General features: G+C 41.9%; 1 protein-coding gene across 3 annotated transcripts; it reads left to right on the plus strand.

The window, feature by feature from the left end:
- The first annotated feature begins 1008 nt into the window (after positions 1 to 1008).
- On the plus strand, positions 1009 to 23229 carry usp36 (ubiquitin specific peptidase 36). 3 transcript variants are annotated; one of them, XM_084071293.1, is made up of 20 exons: positions 1009 to 1108; positions 8073 to 8338; positions 8501 to 8725; positions 8824 to 8934; positions 9959 to 10061; positions 10154 to 10221; positions 10400 to 10470; positions 10578 to 10660; positions 11028 to 11139; positions 11251 to 11391; positions 12048 to 12148; positions 12245 to 12383; positions 13640 to 13999; positions 14870 to 15094; positions 15572 to 15693; positions 16366 to 17097; positions 17199 to 17413; positions 17724 to 17918; positions 19315 to 19430; positions 20134 to 23229. In XM_084071293.1, the coding sequence occupies exons 2-20, from the start codon at positions 8086 to 8088 to the stop codon at positions 20263 to 20265; spliced, it is 3504 nt and encodes a 1167-aa protein (XP_083927419.1). In that variant the 5' UTR covers positions 1009 to 1108; positions 8073 to 8085; the 3' UTR covers positions 20266 to 23229. The 3 variants fall into 3 exon arrangements, with proteins under 3 accessions (XP_083927419.1, XP_083927421.1, XP_083927420.1); XM_084071295.1 differs by having other exon boundaries at positions 17202 to 17413; XM_084071294.1 differs by having other exon boundaries at positions 16369 to 17097.
- Positions 23230 to 24276: the final 1047 nt, after the last annotated feature.

Below are 24276 nucleotides of genomic sequence, written 5' to 3' on the forward strand. Positions count from 1 at the left end.
GTGTGAAAACTGAAAAGTGCGAGGTCTCCAACTTTAGTAAAACATAAAGGAAAAGATGTCACTACTCATCGAAATAACGGCTATTTTGAGTTGTTGAGGGACTATTCTCCACGGTGGGAAACGTCTCAGGACCCCCCTTTTCTGTATAATACACTTTTTGGGCAGAAAATAAAATATCTCAGCCAGACCGAAATTATTTTATTTACTCACCTGCGCCCTCTACAGATCTGATCAATGGTAATTTATATTAACCAGATCTGTAGAGGGCGCAGGTGAGTAATTTAAATAATTTACGTCTGGTGGACATATTTTATTTTCTGCCCAAAAAGTGTATTATACAGAGAAGATGGGGTCCTGAGACGTTTCCCACCATGGAGAATAGTCCCTCAACAATACAAAACAGCCTTTATTTCGATGAGTAGCACCATCGTTTCCTTTATTTCTACTAAAGTTGGAGACCTCGCACGGTAGTGGAATTTTCAGTCCATGGGAAGAGCCCCGCTTAAAGAGAACTCGCTAACGCTCTGAACCAGAGCTAATACGACTCATGGTCATGGCCATGGCAGTCGTTTGTTGTTGTTATTATATACTACTATATATATAGCTAAATTAGCTATATGTGTGTTCTTTTCGGCGTACGACACCGTCGTACTACGGTCTATGGAGCGTAAATAAACGCGACTTTATCATGTACAGTATCACGCAGAATGCCCGAAAGTCACGTGTTGTTTGCTACTGACAGCGGTCAGGTATACTTCAGTCGCGCGCCGGTGTCGCGCACATTTCTTTTTTGCAGATCTACAAGCTCACAATGCGTCACAGCGCGGTGCGTTGCGACCTTGTACATCTGCTATTTTTGGCGCGCGACACCGGCCGCACGGGCAAAGTATAAACGCAGACATTAAAAAAATAAAAAAAACGACTCGTCGATTGATTGGTCGTTCGCGTGCGTCAAGAAACCATCCGCCGATTTGATTGGCTGGATTGGTTGTCCGTCATCCTCGTCGTACACGCCCTCTCATAATGCAGCATGGGCGAAAAGAGCAAGGATTCTACCAACAAGCGTCTTTATTACTCGCTGATTCTCTTTGGACCATTTAACGTCAAGGTGAGAGGATTGTGTCGTTTTTATCGTCCTTTTAAGGCTAATAAATGAACATATTGATGGCGAACATTAGGCTAAAAGCACGATAATAGCCCTCGTTGCAGGGCAGGGCTGTCGCCACGTTAGCACGCTGAGGCTAATCGCTAACGTCAAAGAACTGGGGACCTTGTTGCGACAGTATATGTTTTAGAAAGCGACGTACGTCACGATTTCATCGTTATCGAACAAGCGATAATATCGCGTTTTTAATACCGCGAGATGCGTGGCGTTTGTCTTCAGTTGTCAGATATTCGTTTTGTCTGCTGGCTGGTGTCGTTAGCATTAACCTAGGCTAGCTGCCACACACTGTCGTCAGCTATGATGACTACACTACACTCCCGGCCCAGCAGAGCAGCAGACTCCAGTCCACAGCTTGGTGGCTACATGGCTGCACAGACACACCGCATGGGGGACATTTGGTTTGGGGGAAACATACATTCTTTGATCCACAGCTCAGCTAACGAACCGTTATCTGGACGAATAATAATACATAATTTTTTAAAGGGTATGGATTGCGAGTTTGCGTTGTCTAAATGTGTCTGAGAAAAGCTGGGAGATTGTTCTTTATTCACCCTTTCTACATACGTAAACATAAATGTGTGACTTATACAGTCAGTGAGTCAATAATAGTGATAGTATTAAAACACGGTGCGGATTATACAGCAACAGATTCAGCTCATGGTGGAGTTGTTGTTAACAGATGTGTGTGTTGGATTCAGGCATGTAAAATAACAAGTGTAGGTTATCTACAGTCAACATATGTCATGTATGCCGACGTATACGGTACCAATAACTCACTTGACACGTGGCTTCGTTCAGTTTTTAGAAAAGTATCCCACCTTTAATGCTGAATGTTGTAACTCAGTCCTTTTACATATAAGATAAGCCATTGCAGATATTCCACCAAAATATTTAGTTAGTAAGCCAATTTAGCCAAGTCACATAGATTGAGAGAATGGTAAGTCATATCTTGAAATTAAGAAAGTATAATATAAAGTCCTTGGAATTGTCATCAGAAGATATTGATGACTTTATGGATAATCCATTATTATTGTGTGCATTATCAATTCCTTGCTCGCTGACAGAGGTACAATTTAAATGTCCAGGTAGGCCAATGAAGCCATTGTTGTCTGGGGCAGCAGCCCCCCTGTGTGGTCAGGGGCTCATGCCTGTCCTGATAAAGCTGTCACTTGTACTGATGTGACCTTACAGACTAAACCTTTTAAAGGGATACACGATTTTCAATGTTTGCTGTAATGCTAATAGGGTTAACAGGATAGGTGGGCACCTAGGAAGAGTGGGCACTTCAGTGTTAAATTGTCTATTTTTTCCAAAATGTTAAAGAATATTTGGAGATTTGTTTTTCCCAGTAAAGTATACATGATTAGAACATGCTTAAACATTCGACAATTAATGTCTACTATTTCTACAACTGCTACGCAACGTGTATATCCAGTCATTTTGGGGCATAAACAAGAAGTTGAAGGATACAATTAAGTCTTGTACCGTGCATGTTCACATCATATATACTTTACATTACTTAAGATCATTTTTTTAATATTTCATTTAAACTTTTAGTGTTTTCGACAAAATAGCCAATTTTACATTGAGCTGCCCAGATGTCGCTAGTGCCCAACTATCCTGTATTGTATCCCTCCCTATTAGGCTAATGTTCTATTAGCAGCCATAACGTGTTCTACTCCCATGATGATATCACTGTGGTGAACTACTACAACCCTTGTCGGTACTTGGTGTAACATTATGAAACGTTATCCTTGTTTGTTGCCTTTACAGACATCAGAGAATAGGAATCTGGTTTATTTTAATTATGACCATGTGTTTGCCAGGACATTGCTTGCCCATGAAATGCACCATGGGAATTGTAGGAACACAAAGAGAGGCCAAAACAGACATACTGCGGAATTTTCTGTCAAAAAAGTGGGAAAAAAGTTTAAAATTAGAATGAGCTGAAAGGCACATCAGTAGCAAGATAGTGTCATTTTAAAGTTTATACAATGCTGGGTCTACCTCTGTGATATGCTTAATTAAAGTAAATACAATGCTTGGTCTGCCTCTGAGATATGCTTAATTAAAGTAAATGCAATGCTTGGTCTACCTCTGTAATATGCTTAAAATACTGTCTGATGACTCAAGTCTGTGTGGCGTGAGGAATTTTCTCTCTGCAATCAGTTTAGCTGCTGCTTGAGTTTTTGGTGAAGATTGGTACTAAACCTCAGCTATGATGCTGCTGTATTTTAGGTCCTAGCTTACAGCTACATCTGCTTATCATCAGTTGTATGGTAGCTTACTAGCTTAGCTGAAATGTCTTTATATAATCTGAAAAGTTCAGGTCATGTCAGCAATTCTTGTAAAAAAAAGGGAAGAAAATAGCTAAACTGACTTTGAAGAAAAAAGTCTTATTTCATAACCACTCTACAGAATCCATCATCACTATTTTATTTAAGGTCAGTATGAACGCAATAAATACCTTTACCTCCTAATGAACTTGCAATTTCCCCCCACTGAAGATGGACAGTTTAGCCCCGCCGGCGGCAGGGCTCTGAGGATAGCAGTGTCTGTCTGTCCAACACTGTTCCCAAGCAGAGGTATATCTAAAAACAAAAAACGACTGGTTCGACTACTTAATTAATAATTTGCTGTGCAATGTTCCTCAGAGGGATGAATTGTACAGATATTTGTGACCCTATGGCCTTTCTGCTAGAGCTACGCTTAGATCACAATGTCCACGTGCGCACAAGATGACTCCAAATTTAGGTTGCATTGCCATGAACAGCACAACCTCTGGGGGCTTTTAGACTCTTAGGGCCCTATTAAGCACGTCTTAATTCCATGCCTTATGGGGTAATTAAATGACGCCGCCATCTTATGCACAATACCTATTCTGCTAGTCGCGCCGAATGCAAACACTTAAGGAATAAGACTCGCCAGCATATTTAACGCATGGGGGACTGTTCATATGTTAACTGCCAGAGTTAAAACATCGTCTAATAGCTGCCCTTGCCAGCGATTTCGAGCGGTTTTACTAACCTTTGAAAAATCATAGAATATTATTCTTCAAAATGATCCACCTCAAGAGACGTCTAGGAGAATCGCGAGGGGGGGTCGGGGAAATGCCGTCGCGATAATCGGTTCCATAGTGGGCAGTTGAATGTGGTTTGTTTTTGCCAAAAAGCAACAGGAAGCAGAGAAAAAAAATATTTGTATAAATCCTATACTACTAAACGAAACCAGCTTCATTTTGTTGTGATCACGTGTACTCTGATCTACACCCAGATCTGATCTACAAGCATACAACGCGTCAGGCAGCGACTGATTTTTGCTTGGATATCAGACATTTTGGGCAGCAGCATTGAGCAAATGTGTGAAACATACCGATATGTGTCCACTTGTTGCGCTGAGATAGATAGAAGGGGGGGATGCTTTAATAATAGGCAACTGAGAAATTGAATATTTGTTTGTTTGCCAAGAGATATCACAGATGTGTTTTGGACATGAGACAGTCACATAATTAGACAGAGGCTACAGTGATTATGACAGCCATGCATGCACTAGTACATCTGACCTTTCAATGTGAGGTTTCTTTCTCTTTTGATCTCACCACTTAAAGCACGGAAAATAGCATTGCGTCTTGCGCTGATCTTGAAGAGAATGGCAGCCAATCTCTGATTGGAAGTAACGCCCAAACACACCCATGACTAATTCAGGGGGCGTTTTACCGTGTAGCGCCTTGGCGCAGTGTGCAGATTACCACACCCATAATAGCAAAATGGCATTGGTCACACCTCCATGTCTTAAGTTAAGTAATAAGACCTGGCGGTAATTAAGACGTGCTTAATAGGGCCCTTAGGCTTTTGTTAAAGTCTTGGCTCTGGCATAGTTGGTCTTCCTTTAAGAAAGAGAGAGTGTGAGTGTGTTTACCTGTTTATTGTAGCAGACACTTGATTGACTGACTGTCCAAATTTGGGACTATGAAGATTCAGTCAAAATAAAAGACCTGCAACAGCATATAGCCTACAATATAACAATCTACAATGTACCGGGAATGTATTAATGTTAATATATACAGTTTCTGACAACGTATAATTCATTTCAAAATATCCTCTGTGCTGGGATCCTGCAGCATTCATTTAGGAGTGGTACTTACTACTTCTGTAGTTTTGTTTCAAACTGAATCATGCAAATCGCAGTTTCAAAGACTGCACGCCTTAGTTTAAAAACATTATTTCTTTAAATGTGACCACTAAGCAGGTTTGAAGTATTTGCCTCTTGTCGTCTTACACTATTTCTTATTTAAAATAGGCAATTACAGTCAAGTACTGTGGACATGAGAGAGACCCCAGGATTTCTTTCACATTTTACACGTTTTACTTTGTCTACAGTATGTGTTGTACAGTCTCTAATCTATTAGATTTTAAGGACATAGATGCACATTTAGCAGACCTTTGTTTGCTGCTTGGTCTAGCCCAAAATGAAATCCTGTAGAATCAGCTTTATTGTCACATCACAGGTTTACAGGAGTAATAAAAGGGGGTGAAATTCGTTTTTGCGCAAGTTCTTCCTGTCATTTTATTTCCATAGAAAAAAGAGAGGGAAGAGGAAGAAGAAGGGTGGGGGTGCAAGGGGGAAGAGAGATCAATCAAAGAAAACAAACAAATGATCTACATATTTACACATGGTACCTGAGATAAGATATAAAGGTGCGTGATCATAGCAGCAGATACTGTAGTGTACATGATATACTATGGACGTTAGTTAAGGTGAGAGAAAAACACAAAAAGGACAAAAACGTTCTTTTAAAAGGCAAGGTATTCTATTTGAATGGTCTGGTGTATAAACTGAATATTCCTGCTTAGTCCACCATTCTGCAGTCAAGTGAGCTTGTGGGCTTTGTCATCATGCTTAATTGTATCACTATCAGCAGCACATGAAGGTTAGCGTGACCTTGTGCATGTAATGCATGATCAGCCCTCCCTCCTTATGATATCACTGCCCACTCTGGTGAGATTGATACTTGTGGTCTCTGTTCGGTGATTATTAATTGTATATTATGTAACAATGTACATATTTTATGTTCAGAAAAGCCACAAACTAGAGTCTTGAGGTATTTACTGTTTTGCCAGGTAAATCAAGGTTGTGTGATCTTGCCCCTATAGCCCAATATGATGCGTTTTCTGCGATAGTATAGTTTACATTATGATTGCTTAATCCAGTGTTTCATCCAGGTAAAAAAAAATGCTCCCCCAATAATACATTTTCAGAGGTTTATAGTCATGTTATGGGCCAGTACAAAAAAATAATTGTATCTAGTATGTAAGAAATTAACTCGATACATTTAATACAATGTAATATTTTATTTATATAGCACATATTAATGCAGAGCTACACATGGTTTTATATGTATGTAAATACACGTATGTATGTTGTGGACGTGGAGCGACGTGGACTTACAGTGTATTAGTGTATTGCGGAGAAAAGGCATTCTCTGTCCTATTTTATGAGTATGACCCGGTCGCATTTTTCACAGGACTGCACAGAAATACACTGTAGTATATAGATGGTTATTTCTGCGTCCACAGCCAAAATGGCTCAGCATATATATTTTAGCTGGGTATTTAGGGTTTTCAGGGGAGCTTGTAGATCTGCTATTTTTTGAAAAATCGTTAACAAATCTTTGAATATATATATATATATATTTTTAAAGCGAACATTTGTCAAACATTTTGTTCCAGGGACCCCCAGAAGCAAAGATTTGAGTTACAAATGTTCGCTTTAAAAATATATATATTCAAAGATTTCCACACATTTTCAAGATTTCTTTAAAAAAAATAGCAGATCTACAAGCGCACTCGGTGCAGCGCTATATAAGCTTTATACCTGTTATTTTTGAATAGCCAAAGAAATGTAAAATGACAGCGATGCGTCCCCGGATTGAATGGGTTAATGTTTGCAATAAATGACACATGAGAAATCATTCACTCACCACTCTGATAGCAGTACGGAACATAGTTGTAGAACAGACAGTTATCTCCACAGTTTAATACAGGGGCAGTACCATACTGCATAGGAGCAGTAAAAAGCCTCCACAAATATGTGTCCTGCTGATTAGTACATTTGTGGACTGAGTTTAGTTTAATGAGAGAACGGGCATTAATTTGTCTAGACAGTTGTCAGACGCACATGGCAGTAATAAGATATACAAGACAAGTACTACAGATCATGAGAATCTGGCCTTACAGTAATAGCAGCTGCTTCTATCTTATACAGTGTACGTCTTAATTACTTAGTTTTTGATACACAGTTCATTTCTAACATAATTTGTCTTCCGCCTATTGTCTTGCATCACTGTAGGAACATCTGCCAAGAGCCAGCTACTGTAGCTCCTCAGATATGCTTAGTGCTCTTGGAATATCTGTATAATATAACGCTCCAACACTTCAGGATACTGTACATAAATTGTAAGATGCAGGTTTTTACATGAACACCAAACCGACCTCTTGACATAGCAGTCAAAAACAACTTTTATTTTATTTGTAGGTCTTTGTTATTCCCTCTGGAAATTCACTTTCAGCTTTACCCAGATGAGGGCTGCTCAGATGGTCATGATGACCGTTCACTTCAGGAGGCTGTTGGAGGTTAATTGTCTTGCTCAGGAACACTTCGACATGGGTGGGCCGGGAAGCGTACTGGTGACCTTCTGATTAGCATATAACTTCGACTGCCCGTTTTAAAGATATGGAACAAAGTTGTAACTGGCACACATAAGTAATATTTTACATCACTGAACCAGTTTGATTACTGAAATTGAATACAATTAATTTCCTGTCGATTATTCTATAAATTGTTTGACCCCTAGCTCTGAGATCCATTGTTTGACCCCTAGCTCTGACATCCAATCTGTTTTCCACAGTGATGTTCCAACAATGCCAATAGTGGATAAACTAAAGGAGGCCCTGAAACCTGGGCGCAAGGACACGGGTGATGAGAGCGACCTCAACAAACTGTTGGCCTCCTCTGCCAAGAAGGTCCTCCTGCAGAAGATCGAGTTTGAGCCTGCCGTCAAGGGGTTTTCCTATCAACTAGATGGCCTGAAAACCAAGTATTTCCTCCTCAATCCCAGGAATGAGGGAGCCACTGGGCAAAGAACTACAGAGCCAGCCCAGATAAAGAGACAAGGTAAGAAAGCCTTTCACACAAAAGTGGTGGACACAGTGGTAGTCTGGATTTTAAAGAAACCTTTTCAAGTTGCCATTTAACACAATTATATTTTTTTTGATGGCTGTTTGTTGTTTCAAAACTTCATCCAGCTGCTAGCCGTACTAACTTATCTTCTTTCAGTTTCAGAGAATCATCTGAACGGGGGCCAGAGCGATGGCATCCCTGCCCCACAGAAAATGCTCTTTCAAGGGAACAAACTTACCCTGAGATGGGAGCGTGTGTACAGGGTAGGAGCCGGTCTCCACAACCTGGGAAACACTTGCTTCCTTAACTCAACTGTGCAGTGTCTCACTTACACGCCGCCGCTTGCCAACTACCTACTCTCAAAGGAGCACAGCCGTGCCTGTGAGTACACGATTCCTTGATGCTGTGTGGAATTCTTCACATTTTAACCTCTGACTCGCCTGGCCTAATCTTTTATGGCTTTGTGGTCAATCCTTCAGGTCACCAGTCGGGCTTCTGTATGATCTGTATAATGCAGAACCACATCATTCAAGCCTTCGCCAACACGGGCAACGCCATCAAGCCGGTCTCTTTCATCAGAGACCTGAAAAGTAAGACTGCCACCATGCCCTGTAATGTTCATATGCTTAACTCCTTTGTTGACCGTTTATAAAGATGCTAGGTATGTTGTTTACTTGTTATCTCAGGTAGTTTGTAGCATTTTAATTCCTCCATCACTTATACCTTGTTTGTTTACTGGGGTTCGTGATGCTTGCACTAACCCTGCACTATGTAAATCGCTCTGGATAAGAAGGCGTCTGCTAAATGCCTAAATTGTGCCTGGGAAGTTTCCATTTAAATTATAGACAACCCTCAAACCTTTAGAGTGGAGAATTTTCAGCTGAGTGACGCTAAAGGATGCCGGAGGCTACTCCCGGCAGAATTGAGCATGATTATGCAACGCTGGCTATAGAGGTGTCCCAGTGACGGAGCTATAGTGGCTGAAGTGACCCCTGTGAGACTGCAGCCTGTGAATTAACGAACGGGTGCAGAACAAATGGGGATGAGGTGTGCAAGCTGGACCTTGACAAAGAGAAGTACCACTCTATCTGCAATCTCACGGGAAACTACCCCAGCAGCCCGCACTTTACTTTCCTCCCTCCAGCCTCGCTCCTCATGTACTGCAGCAATCATCTCTCCTCCTCCTTTGTTTTCTCCCTTACTCCCTCTCTCGCTCCCTCCCTCCCTCGTTCCAATGCCCTCTGTCTCCTTGTGACTGCAGACTGTGAGGACGAGCCTTAGCACAGAAACATTCAGGCCCCCTCACAGACGTGAACAATTCTTCGGTATGAAGACACGGGGCTAATGGACATGTTTTTCTTATAAATCTCCCAAGTTGGCTTCATTTTGGTCCCTCACACATCTGTTCAAGTTATGTCATTTCCTCTTTCCCACTCTGCAGTGACTCATTAACTACTCTGGGATATTATGTGGTGGATGTACAGCGATAGTGGTGATTACGTTATACTTCTGCCAGCTCACAATTTCCAGTTTTCCTGTTAGGACTTGGAATCAAGGGTCTTAGAGGGTCTAACATGCAATCTTTACTTTATTATTTTATTGTTTTTTTTACAGAAATTGCCAGACATTTTCGCTTTGGGAGTCAAGAGGATGCCCATGAGTTTTTGCGCTACACCATTGACGCTATGCAGAAGGCCTGTCTAAATGGTTACCCCAAGTAAGATCTTTTTCCCTGTTTGATTATTCAATTTGCAACACAATCAGCGTTTTGTTTGAATATCGTTTAGCATGCAAGTTTCCTTCTTTCAGGCTTGACAGGCAGACCCAGGCCACTACATTGGTCCACCAAATCTTTGGAGGGTACCTGAGGTCACGAGGTAGGAACATGAAAGTAATTGCTTCTAGAAGAAGCTAATTTGTGTAATGGAGTAAACATTTATATATTAGATAATCATCTTAAATCTTAGCTACATTAACTATTGTAACTACCACCTGGTATTGCTTAGGTGACAGCCATGAAGCGCAATAACACCAATGTGCATTTTCTCCTTTCAGTCAAGTGTTCGATTTGCAAAAGTGTGTCGGACACATATGATCCATACCTGGACATTGCTGTTGAGATTCGGGTATGTTTGAATGAGGTCTAAATACATGACATAAGTGGTATTGGTTTACTTTCTCAACCGAGTTCAGTTATATTGATTAGCTCTCCTTACCTCTTCCTGTCTTTCAGCAAGCGGCAAACATCGTGCGAGCCTTGGAGCTGTTTGTTAAGCCAGACGTTTTGAGTGGAGAGAACGCCTACATGTGTGCCAAGTAAGTGACCTTTCAAAAATAGCAGATGTACAAGCTTGCAGCGCGGCACAAAGTGACGCGCTGTTTGCTTGTAGATCTGCTATTTTTGAATAGCCAACGTATAAATGGGTAAAGTGGTTAAAATGATTGTGATGCTACGCTAACCATTTTTGCTGGGGGACCCCCTGGAACTACCCCTCAAGGACCCCTGGGGGTCCCCGGATTGAGAACCAATGGCCTATAGACTTTACACAAATCTTACATTTTCAAGAAAGATCAATAAGGCCCTGTATAATGAACTTTTCTTTTATCGACCTCCGTGGACAGAAGACCAAACGAAATTGGCAAGCGTCTGTGCATTGAGACATCTTTTCTCTCCATTTTCCAGGTGCAAGAAGAAAGTGCCGGCCACTAAACGCTTCACGGTCCATCGAACGTCTAATGTACTGACCCTGTCTCTCAAGAGGTTCGCCAACTTCAGCGGTGGGAAAATAACGAAGGTAAACAAAACGCTATCAACGCCCGGTGCTTTTTAAAAGGCTGCTGCAGTTCAATGTCAGTGCTTCTCATATTTTTTTTTTTTATTCATTTATTTTATTCTCCCCCCCTAGGAGGTTGGCTATCCTGAATTCCTGAACATTCGTCCCTACATGTCGCAGAGCTCAGGCGATCCCGTTATGTATGGCCTTTATGCTGTCCTGGTTCACTCTGGCTACAGTTGTCACGCTGGTCACTATTATTGTTACGTCAAGGTAAAGAAACATTGCATGTTAATGTTTTTTTTCCTACTAGATCTACTAGCTCACAATGTGATGCGTTGTGAGCTTGTAGATCGGCTATTTTCGGCAAAGAGATTTGGTGGGAGAACATTGGTAGGCTAAGAATAGTTCCCTGTGCGTCACTGGTCAATGAAGTATATAGTGTTTAACCCATTAAGACCGGGAACGCATTTGTGTCATTCTTTGATTTCTTTGGCTATTCAAAAAATTGCAGATATACAAGCTCATAGCGCGGCTGATATTATAGTTGCTATAATAACAGTGGACTTTTTCATGTCAAGGACCACCCAAAATGATATGTATTTGGCCGTGGACCCCCATCTCAAAATATTTTGTTCCAGGAACCCCCAGAAATTGTAACAGAATTAAAAAGTTTGCTTTAAAAAAAATACATATTCAACAATTTGCACAAAATGTTCACGATTTTTCAAAAATGGCAGATCTACAAGCTCATAGTGCGGCACCGGTTGCCGCGCTATGTGCTTGTAGATCTGCTATTTTTGAATAGCCAAAGAAATCTTAAAATGACACAGATGATGCGTTCCCGGTCTTAAAGGGTGGTTAAAATAACTGTTTTCAAAACACGAAGTTCACTGAAACCATATTAAATGTTTCTTTGTTCTCCAAAGGCAAGCAATGGACAGTGGTACCAGATGAATGATTCAATGGTGCACTCCAGTAATATCAAAGTGGTGCTGAACCAGCAGGCCTATGTCCTTTTCTACCTGAGGTAAGATGTGACCGTATTACAAGAGGTGACAAATCATTACTCCTGGATATATACTGGTTTTCAGTGTATAAAACATTATTTGTGTTTTTTTTAAAGGATCCCGGATACCAAGAAAAATGTGGATGGGCTGCCTGCCAAGCAGGGAATGGTGCATCCTGGGAAGAACAGTATTTCATCTGAACAGATAAAGAAGACCAACTTGAATGGGCCTCTGTGTTCCCCACAAATTAGAAAGGTATGCAACAGACACCGCCATTTGTCTTTAACCACATTAACCGTAGCGTCCCTATTCAGGCGCACAATGCATCGCGTTGTATGTACGATACAGTATATTTTTGCAGAAGTTGCAATGACGTGTATTGACACCAGTATGATAAAAAAGGAATAGAGTCTGCACACTGGTAATGCTGCAAAAAGCCCCGCTTTGTATTTATTGCATTCGTTAGACGAACACAATAAATACAAAGCGGAGCTTTTTGCAGCATTACCAGTGTGCAGACTCTATTCCTTTTTTATTATACTTTGTTTGCCACGTATGTGCGTGCACTACCTTTTTCATGCGTTGACACCAGTATGATCTTTTCTTTAAAAGTGTATTTTGGTTAAAGGTAGGGTAAGTGATATTTTTTTTATATATATATATTTTTTTGGTTAAAGTACTATATTCTGATAGTAATCATTGCTACAGAGCATTTGTTCGGTCACAGGGGTCTCTCCAGCTCTTTAGTAAACAGAATATAGTACATTTTCAGGTAGGTGACAACATTTAAACCAATCAGGAACAGGCACTGAAAATGCATTTTCTGTTTAATAAAGAGCTGGAGATTCGATTCCCGCCAGGGACGCTGTGGGCACTGGGGGCGTGTTCTCTCCTCCACGTCATCGGCGCCCATACCCTAGGTGGGGTTGGTGAAAGGGCCTACTCTGTGTGGAGTTTGCATGTTCTCCCCGTGTCTCCTGGGTAGTTAATACCCTCACAAAAACATGTAGTAATCCTGGTCACTATACTGCCTCCCCCTGGTCAGCCGGGGCGCCTGATGGAGGAGAAGGGAACTGGTTGGAATAACGTGTTCCTTCCACGCGCTATGTCCAACCAGGGAATCTCCCCCCTGTCGGGTGATAAGAAGCGGCCTGCTTGCTCCTCATGCATTGAAGGAGGCATGAGCCTCAGCTTGGGCTCTCCCTAGGCTGGCAGAGGGTAGGTAGTGCCCAGGATTACATAGGCAATTGGCACTGGGTGAAAAAATGTGGGTTACAAAATCGTGGGATAAAAATTATTTAAAAAAAAATAATAATAAAGAGCTGGAGAAATGTGGGAGACTCCTTTTACTGAACAAACACTCTATAGCAATGAGTACTATCAGAATATAGACCCATTTTGCAATTATTTGAATAATTGCAAATCACTTACCCTACCTTTAACAACTATACATTTTCCACTCACCTTTTAAATTACCTTAACTTTAATATGGTTTTAATTAATCTCTGCAGAAACTCGAGCCTGCTCAGCTGCGTAAAATCCAATCCATGGATGGAGGTTTGGGTCTGGCAATTTCGAGGAACGGCGTAGGCCCCCAGCCGCAGGCCAAGCTTTCCAACGGGACCTCCTCTTCCCACGGCCCCCCTAAGCTGCCAAGCGGGCCCACGATGATCGAGGAACCTTTCAAGAAGCTGAAGAAGCCCTCTCCCCAGAGCCAGGCGCAGTCGCGCTGCGGCACCCCGGCGCCCTCCAACGGCGTGGGCAGGTCCGAGGGGGACAAGCGGCACAGCAGCGAGGGAAGGGGCATGGCAACATCTACCTCAGCCAAGTCTCTGTCAGACTCTTCCTCAGCTGACACTACAGACTCCAAGGTAACGGAAACACCAAAAGTCCTCTTTGCACGCAGCCACACAATTTGTCCATCTCACGTTTATTTATTTATTTTTTGCACATGTTCATGACAACGAATAGGCATGTTTGGAAGCTAACGATGGCTAGGCCTGTCACAATTATTACATAATCGTCTAAACGCAATTATTTTTGCATAATTGTCATAATAGTCTACATGTTAAAAAACATTCACATTTTCAAATATTGAAAAAAGCAGAAATAGCTGATCTACAACGCGTCACTTTGTGACGCTTTGTAAGCTTGTATATCAGCCATTTCTGCTATTTTTACATGAATAAAATGTAAATACATATTAAATATGTTAACACATTGGCTGCCATTGACGCAGATCTGCGTTCATTTGCGCAAAAGCCCGTTGGCTGCCATTGACGCAGATCTGCGTTCTTTCAAAAAAAAAACTTTTTCAAAATAAAAGTTTTTTTTTTTTTTTTTTTTTTTTTTTTTTTTTAAACCCAAAGACCAAGGAGATATGATTTTCCGAAGAGTTTTGCTCCCAGACACTTCCTTATAACTGAAAACTTAAAATTTCTGTATCTCGGCTCCTAAGTGCTTTTTTTTTCTCATTGAAAAAGTCTGGCAGCCAGCTGTAGGTAAAAATTCAAAAAGCTGGCAGCCAATGAGTTAATAATGTCTTTGTATATTTCAGTTATTTGTCATATCTACCGAAGCCTAAAAGGCAAACAGATTTTCTTTTATTCATATTCCAATGTTCAACGCCAAACACAAAATTAAATTGTTAATCGCAATCATTTTAGTGACAATCAATCGTCAACTTAAATTTGTAATCGCGACAGCTTTAACGATGGCCTTCTTTATTTATTTTTGGCCAGGATTCTATTGGTCCTAAAAGTGCGCCGGTTGGAGAGACTCCCTCTACTCCTAAGAAAGTCTCCAACGGCCTGGCCTCTCCGGCCAAGAGCTTGGATCGCATTCAGGGCACGGACGAGCAGAAGACGGTCAAGCTAAAACCCCCGGTGCTCGGCAGCATCACGTCCGAATCCGCCAGCACCATGTCGCCCCCGCCCGCCAAGAAACTGGCCCTGTCGGCCAGGAAGGTGAACATCGTTCCCATGATTCCGCAGCGACTGTGCCACTTTCCTTGTCTTGGTTCCCTGTTTCCCTGCACCCACACCGCTAATCCCCCGATATGACCATTGATTTCTATAGGTAGGATCATGGCGCCAGATGATTGGCTTAAAATGAATCACAATATGCACTGTAAATGAGTGCCGATTTTTCTCTTGTTTCCTGTCTAATCAACCACCTATAAGTGCTTGTTGTTTAGTATTTCTTTGTCTTCGTTTACTTTTAGTTTATTTTTTTCTAACCATTTCTAATTCTTCTCTGCCATGCCCCTTCCCTCCCCCCTTTATTTGTTTTCCTTCCGTCATTTCCTGCCACCTCTCTCAATGGGTCCCTTTTCCTTCATTTTGCCCTTTTTTTGTTTTGTTTTCCTTTTCCTTATTTGTTTTGTCACATTCATGGGTATTTTCTTTAGACCACCAAGTTTTTATTTATGTCGATAACTGCAGGCCAGTCGCAGCCGGAGTCCGAGCAGCACTGATGCTCCACCCCCTCTGCTATGCCAGCCTCCCAGTGATCCCATGCATCATCCTCATCCCCTCACCTCTGCCTCACCCACTCACACACACAGGTAGGTAATGTGCGCACACAAAAAACACTGACTAAACACATTGTAATATGGGATTTTGACAAAACACGTCTTAAGCCATTAAAACCAGGAATGCATCTTGTGTAACCACTTTAACCATTGTTTTATACCTTGGCTATTCAAAAATAGCAGATATACAAGCATATCTACAAGTTCATAGCGCGGCACCGAGAGTCACACTATGTAGATCTGCTATTTTTGAAAAATATTTGAATATATATATATATATATATATATATATATATATATATATATATATATATATATATATATATATATATATATATATTAACACATTCACTGCCAGGGGTTTTCTAAAACAGGCTGTAGCTTCTGCCAGCATTTTTAAGCATTCTGACTAATCTTTCAAGAACCACAGAATATTTATCTCCAGTATGGTCGATCCCCTGATGGTTGCTAATCACGGAGGGTTTCACTGTGCTTCCGTGACAAAAAAGAAAAATGTCATCGCAACCTCCCGTTTGCTTGTTATACCCAGTTGAAAATAGCATGTTTCGGCAAAAATACATAGTAAAACACAGGAGCCGAGATACAGAATATTTCCCAAATTCTTTCCTAAATATTTTGAGATGGAGGTCCGCAGCCAAATTAATAACCGATGGATTGTTGTTGTGGTGGTGGTCTTTTTTTCAGCAGAGCTGGTCCATTTCATTCACCCAAAGTGCAGTCGCCACCTGCAGCCCATGTCGTCTTAAATGGACCCCTCAAACAACAGAGCCCTCAGAAATCCCGTAGCGCCGCACCACAGAAACCAAACACCAGCCTTTCGCTCAAAACCAACGGGCTTCACGGACCCTCTCCAAAGAGCCCCATGTCTTCCAGCAACCCCAGCGCCAGTCCCCAGAAAGCGGACCTCGGCAGCCCATCGGAACAAACGCCCGGCCAAAAGAAGAAGAAGAATAAGAAGAAAAAGAAGCGACGCCACTCCGAGGTCGAAGGCGACGCGGAGCCAGCCACAGCCTCTGCCGCGGAGGCGGACCCCTCGGAACCTGCCAGCCCGAAGAAGCGCAAGAAGAAGAAACTGAAGAGAAAAAGGGAGGAGAGCGACGGAGAGAGCGTGCCAAAGGAGAGGGAGTGTGTGCAGTCTCACCTGCCGTCGCCCGCAGCTCGGGAGGATGACGACTGGTGTCAAGGTGGGCACTGGAACCTGACGGACGTTTCCAAGGCACATTCGGAGCCTCAGCCAGCGCTGATCGAACCGCAGGGTGCACGGCCACAGAGTCCCCAGTTGGTTCCGGTGCAGACCAGTGATGCATCTCAGAAAAAGGGGGCGCACTCTACGTTGCTGCTGAAGAAGAAAAAGAAAAGGAAAAAGATGCAACTGGTGGAGGATCTGCAGAATGCAGTTTCGCAACACTCAGAAAGGTGGGTTATATCACTTTGTTATATAGGGCCACACATTCAATCCCCATAAGAAAGGTTAAAGCCAATGTCTCATACCCTGCTATTCTGTATGTGTCTTGCAGCAGGTCTGGGATGAAGGACTTCCACAATGACACTGGAGATTTGATCGAGTTGAAAAAGAAACTGAAGAAGAAAAAGAAGAGGCTAAAAGAGGATGCCGACGTGGGTCAGGAAAGCAGGCACATCTCCAATGGTCAAAACGATGACCCTGAAGCTACAGAGTCCCGTCCTACCAAGAACGCCACGGAGAGCGACGGCATCAGCAGGCATGCTACGGGTGAGTTCCATGTGCACACGTGCCTACTACTCCCACACATACATTATGTACCCTATCCAAACTGCGGGCAGACTGCAGTATGCATTGCAATGTACTATCCTTGTTGCCATGCCAACCCCAAACCTGCAGTTTCACACCCGTATGGATCAAAGCAACTCTCAAACTCCATGAACCTCTCAACCAGCCGTCGTGGTTGATTATTAATTTCACCGTATCATATACAGAACAGGAGGTATTAGCTTATGAGAATGGCATGTTTTTTGTGACCTTGTGCTTGCTGGTGCTCTCATACAGTGCTTTCTTTCTCCAGTCACAGTAGTCGAGTGGGACAGCCAGGTGAAAGATGGCTACAAGCGCTGCAAGGCACCTGCTGCCGATCACCATGGATCCGGAGATGCCGAACCACCTCCTCGTCCGGCCTCCGTGGGTTGGGATGGGAAAAAGAGCAGTGGTGTCGTGGAGGAGCTGCTCAGGAACGCTACAGATAAGGCCTATGGAGCCACAGGTAAAAACGGACACTGAGGGGCAAAGTCACTAAAAGATTGAACGGCTAAACCTGCTCAAATCAGACAGAACAAAACTGTGTAATTCTCAAAGCACCCGCAAAGGGTGAAATGCACCCCTAACTGCACTGCCAATCAAATAGCACGTTTGCACGTTTTTAAGATGGGCAATATTTATTTGCTGCTTTGTAAATGAGCCTCATTTGCAAAGTCTCTGGCCTCATCAGGGGGGCCGAGTGGGTAGAGAGGCCGTCAGAGAATCAGAAGGTCCCCGGTTTGTGCCCCGTCCCCGGTCTATGTGTTGGAACATTGGTTCTCAAAGTGGGGTCCGGGGACCCCCAGGGGTACTTGAGGGGGTTCCAGGGGGTCCCCAGCTAAATGATAGATAGGAACCAAATGGACCCTTATGGGTCTGTAACTCTGAAAGTGTACAAATGGAACCAAATGGACCCTAACGGGTCCATTTGGTTCCATTTGTACACTCTCAGAGTTAAATTAACATTGATTTTACAATATAAATTGGGGTCCCAGAGATAGAGATGCCATTAAATGGGGTCCGTAGCCTAATGCATGTTAAACTGGGGGGTAAAATGGTTGAGAATCACTGGTCCCTGGCATATCTTTTCAAATGGGGGTCCGCGGGCTAATAAGTGTCAATTTGGGGGTCCTTGACATTAAAAAGTTTGAGAACCTCTGTGTTGGAAGTGTCCCTGAGCAAGATCCCTAACTGCTTCCTGAGCTTTGTACTAATAGCATTAGGATGGGTAAATGCAGATGACAGATTTCCTGAATGTGCAAAGATACAGTGACAGAAATACAGAAAAGGATTGGGGACCAAATTATTATATTGCAAAAAAAAAAAGAAATCTAACTCACAAACAACACCGCTAAAAGCCATGCACACACAGTGTGGTGGTAAAATGATCCATTTTGATTACTACATTCATTGGTCCATTGTCCATTTTGAGGCTTTTGCTAGGCCATTATGCCTCGCCACCAGCTGCTTGAAAAGATCCATTAGCACCCAAATAAATGATGTGGTGAAAAGCCACCATTTATACTTTGCCATATGAATCATTTCAATCGGATGCAAAACCAGGGCAATTTGCACTCGGTGTCAAACCTATGTGGGCATGTTTACGCTATCATAATTTTAGAACAATATCTTTTTATTAAAGATGCAAGTGATGTGCAGTTCATGGTGCTATGATGACTGCAAAATTCTTCCCTGAATGTTGCTCAAAGTAAGCCTTAGTGTCAGAAATGTGATGTCAGAACTTTGGTTGATTCATTACTAGGTTTCTTGGCAGCATTATCTACTTTTAATGACTCTGCGCTCAGCTGTATTTATTTTGTACAGATGTTTTCATAAGCATGCTTTTTTGTTTGTTTTTACAGTCCTGACTTGGGATGGAGATGCCTCTGCAATCAGTAGAGATTCAATTCAAGATACCCGTCAGGCCAAGTATAAGACTGTGATTGATGAGTGGGATGAAGAATTTGACAGTGGAAAGGTAAGAAAAAGGCCCAGTAAGACGTTTCACTTGTTGGACCATACCACAGTCATCTTCCCTTTAATGGCTTTATTTTTACATTTCACATTTGGTAATATTTTCTCCAAAGTCATTCAAATGTTACAGAACTTGACATATAATTCTGTTTTGTTGTTGTTTGTATAGTAGTCTGTTGAATGTATGTGTCATGGTGGACCTCAATTCTGCTTTTTTGTGTCTAATCCACGTTTTTGAATAGTGACACTGTTTTTTTTTTTTTTAGTATTCTATTCTATAATTGAGTCAATGCTAAGTTAAACATCATTGTACAGTCATGAAACACTTTTCTCAACTGCTGGACTTGAAGGCTGTTCAGCTATTTCTTTTTTTTAACTTTAAAATGTGTTCAATACAACAATAAAGTAACTTTGACCCAACATAACTGCTCAATTATATCTAGTGTGTTGGGTAACCTAACTCACTTTTCTTTTTCTTGTAGTGTACTGAATTGAATAAACCACAGTTTGCTTTAAGGAAAAATTGTCGACTACCGAGTCGTAGTCGATGGGCAAAACCTATCCGACCACCGGTATGGTCGTGTTGGGTTACGTTCATTCTGCTGTTCAGTGCCTGACATAAAATAAATAAGCTTTGAGATCGGTAACTCCGACTTTCCTTCTTACTTAAATCTTGCCATTGTTTTCCACTTGTGAATGATGAACAGGTAAAAAAACTGAAAAACTACAAGAAGGAGAAGTGGCGGGGTGGTGGCAACATCTTCCAGAAGATCCAGGACAGACGGCTGAAATGGTCTGTGACACCTACGGGGAAGAGGGCTTTTGGGATCCGTCGTTGACAGCCCTGGACCACTGCTGTGGGGACGCTGAACACAAAACCGAGAACAATGTACCCTACTTTTGTACCCTTTTTTTTCTGTCCGCCTTGTTGTGTTCAGTCCAGAGCTGGATTACAGAATGAAAAACGAGGCCAAAGCAACAGGGCACACTGCTCAGGTCATTTGTTCCATCAATGCAAACATGACACACTTTGAGGCTTCACTACCTATGGGCCGAGGGAGGTGACCACCCATATCCCCTTTTTTAACCTCACAAACTCTAGCATCCCTATTCTGGGGTAAACATTCGGCAAAAAATAGCAGCTCTACAATCTCTCAACACGAGCTTGTACTGTAGATCGGCTAATTTAGGCAAAGAGATTTGGTATAGAGAGAAAAAAGAAGGGGGGAGTATTAGACCCCTGGGGGGACACCACTCAACAAAGTATATATGGTTTTAAGTGGTTAATCCAAATATATCACAATACATAATGTAAGCTGCTTTGTGCATGGAGTCACTTACAGAGCCATGGCTTTCCCCCCTGACATGATTTTTCTGTATTTACATCTTTTGAGCCTTGGTGGTGATTATATTGAAAATGTTGAGCTTGTATCAAAATTAGGTGCAACATATAGCATACGTGTGAAAGGGTAAAAATATGGTAAGTGTAACTGTTGGCCATCTTGGCATATTGTATCGAAACCTGTTCAAAATCAAAAGGGTAAACCGTTCTGCTTTTGAGGACTTGAGGGCTTTACCAAGCTAGGTAGGTACAGAGACGTGGCCTTAAAATAAACGTGATTTAAAAAGCTCCCATTACTGTATAGCAAATTGCAAGGATCCCAATCGTTTTACAGTTTAAACGCTTATTTTATTTGATCCTTTTTTGATTTTATTATTTTATACATTTTTATTTTGTTATTTTATTTTGCTGCAGATTCTGAACATACCACACAAACTATTCACTGTTCAATTATGTCCTTGTTTTTATGAACTTTTTCTTTTTGACATGTGTGAGAGGAAGAGATTGAATCATTTCCTGGTTTTGGATTTACAGTTATTAAACATGGCAACTACCACAACGACACAAGCGGTTCAACAAATTGTAGAAATGGTTAAGGGTTTTTCCTGTTCGTATTTACTGGTTTAATGCTACAGTAATCGGATACAATAGTTTGTTGCATCGGCCACCTTCACTTTCAATGTGCGTTTCCAGATGAAAGGATAAGGGCGTATCTGTGAACATTAAATTGAGTAATTCGGACAGTGCTACTTCTACAGAGTGTACAAATGGACCTGGTCCATTTGGTTCATCTTCACTTATCACTGCTAATAATGTCATCGTTGACCTAGCAACCTTCTCTGGTCTTTAAAGTAGCTCCAGTGTTGCCAGATTTTGCAAGAGAAACGAGCTCAAAAGAAGCGACTAGGTCGCATGATTACACACAGGGGTCCCTGATAGCACTCAGTTTGACCACTTTACACATATACATCAAGCTAAAGCTTGTAGATGGGCCATATAAAAAATAAACGTGAAATATTTGGAATATTAATTACACAACTCTTGTGTGGAGATCCCTGTCACAAAATATTTTCAGATTGGCGGTCTGTGGACAAATGCATATTCATTTGGGGGATCCTTGACATGAAAATGTTTGAGAACCACTGGTTTAAACGATATTAGGAAGCAAGCCCAAATAAGCAACTACACAAGAAACAAGCCCCCCGCAACTATCAATATTATTTACAAGCGACTTTTAACAAAAACAAGCCCAAAGTCACTATAAATAATCAGACTTGGCAAGACTGAGCTCCTCCTGCTCATCTTTAATCTGTCGAAGCTCTGGTTACTCCTGGATCAGTCTGGGGCTCCTCTCCTGCTTGTCAGGGGAAGCCACCTCTTTATTTATTACACTCTGTTTAAAATGAACACTGAGGATTTTACCGTGCATGTAGCTCACCTCACCGGTCCTGTGTCGAAACACTCAACAAACTGGGAATTTCCTCTGTTCCCTATGACAGGCCTTACCACAATCTATTTACAGATGGAACAGAAATAAAAGGGTTATTACTATATAGACACTGTGTTCAGATCGAGGCTGCAACATGCTAGTAACTTATCTTTTCCCTGTCTTTATCTCTATGCAATTTTCTGACAGTCAAGCTGGTGACCTAGGAACTGGGCTGAGCCTCAGGAACCCAGTCATACTCCATCCCAGCTCCATCTCTCACCATATCCCACAACCCAGATCACTGTCATACAGTTAATCACATTTCAGAGTCGCTCCGCGCCACTATTTTCCGCCATGTACAGTTTTATCTTGTAGAAACTGTTTTTTATACAAGTAATTCAGATGCAGGGAAAACATGGGAACACCTTCCACTTACCTGGGAACAGATACAGTATATAGAGATATTAATGTCATACAAAGATGCTTTGCCATTATAGAAGACTGTACAGTTCACCTTGTGCTTCCTCTGTTCACTTCCATTGCTGTAAAGATATGCCCATCTATTTCCCTGTCATTATAGAGATGTTGCCTTGAATTGGCTATAAAAATTCTAGGATTTCACATTATGATAAATCTATAATTTAAAGAAAACAACCAATCTTTAATGTGCTAGTAATATTCAGAGCAGTCTGTGGGTGTTAACTTGAGAATTTCTCTGCAGATGTGTTTGTTGATTTGTTTGAGAGCTATGTCTGTTTTCATGCAGGACACAGCCCTGTGTCGAGTTAGTGTGTGCAGTAAGAAAGGTCCTGACAACTCATAGAAATATATGAAATGAAATTTCATAGAACACGTTCATGGGCAGTGAAGTTGATTTTTAAAAGAAACTGACACGGGCAGGTATTTACAAGTGTGAATGAATGATTGATGGTTCTATTTTGCATTGCCTTTTCTGAAGAGAGTTCGGTGGCTCTTACCAAAATGTATGTAGTTAGCTATACAGGTGCAATAAAGTTGTGACTTTTGTGAAAACGGCTGTGTAATTTTTCATATTTTTTTTGGTTATACTTCTATTGAATGTTAAGACTTTGACTTTGAATGTTTGAACTTTATAGCAGTCAACATGTGCAGTGGTTCCATCTAAGGCGCACAATGCTGAAGCAACAATGGTTTGTGGAACATGAGACGGTCTATGAAATAAGAGAATTAGAAAGTGTATCGATTTTAGACAAATACTAGTATGGTGGCAAACTGGATGCTAATCTTACCTCAAGTAATCCAATGACAATTAATAGGCCTATTTCCCATGCCTTGTTTTTACAGTTACAATGATACTGAAACAATTACATGCAAATAAAGGTTAAACACAAATAAATTGACACATTAGCTTGTAGATTGGTGCAGCAGTGGCTTAAAGGTTAGAGGTGAGCTCACTTGTTGCCAGAAGGTTTCAGGTTTGATTCCCTGGACTGACAGGACAAATCTGGGTGAGGAAGTGAATGGCCACCACTCACCCCAACACCCTGCTGAAGTGCCCTTGAGCAAGGCACTGAACCCCTAACTGCTACAGACTGCATGTGGTTGTTGTACCGGTCAGCTCCCAGGTTTGAATGTGTGTGTCTGTCTATGTGCAGCCAGGGCGTTGCTGACAGTGAGCACTTGTAGAATACTCAGCTACAACTACCCTGGGCAAATACTTTTTTTTTTTGGAGATTCGTGTGCTTGGGTGGGGCAGTGGTAAAGTCCCTGCCTACCACCATGGAGGTTGTGGGTTCGATTCCACCGTGGTGCATCCGGCTTTGTTGGGCGCCTACATGCATAGCAGCCATATTGGAAAGAAATTGGGCCTCCTCTTACTTCCTTCACAGGTGTTACCTAATGACACTAATGAAGGCTCTGCTCCATTCTGGTCGGGGTGCTGATATCGTGCATGTTGGCACTAGAAACACTCCATTTTGGTTCCCAAATGGCCCCTTATGGTGGGTGTGTAACTCTGAGAGTGTACAAGAAACACTCCATTTTGGTTCCCAAATGGCCCCTTATGGTGGGTGTGTACTCTGAGAGTTATGGGGGTCCTTG

This window comes from Gymnoscopelus microlampas (assembly GCF_963454915.1).
Source record: "Gymnoscopelus microlampas genome assembly, chromosome: 11".
Lineage (NCBI taxonomy): Eukaryota > Metazoa > Chordata > Actinopteri > Myctophiformes > Myctophidae > Gymnoscopelus > Gymnoscopelus microlampas.

Excerpts from the sequence above, each read along its gene's own strand:
- usp36 (XM_084071293.1), top strand. The coding sequence starts at position 8,086 with ATGCCAATAGTGGATAAACTAAAGGAGGCCCTGAAACCTGGGCGCAAG. Across the intron at positions 8,339-8,500 it reads AGCCCAGATAAAGAGACAAG|TTTCAGAGAATCATCTGAAC; the intron begins GTAAGAAAGCCT and ends ATCTTCTTTCAG. Across the intron at positions 19,431-20,133 it reads AAGAATTTGACAGTGGAAAG|GTAAAAAAACTGAAAAACTA; the intron begins GTAAGAAAAAGG and ends AATGATGAACAG.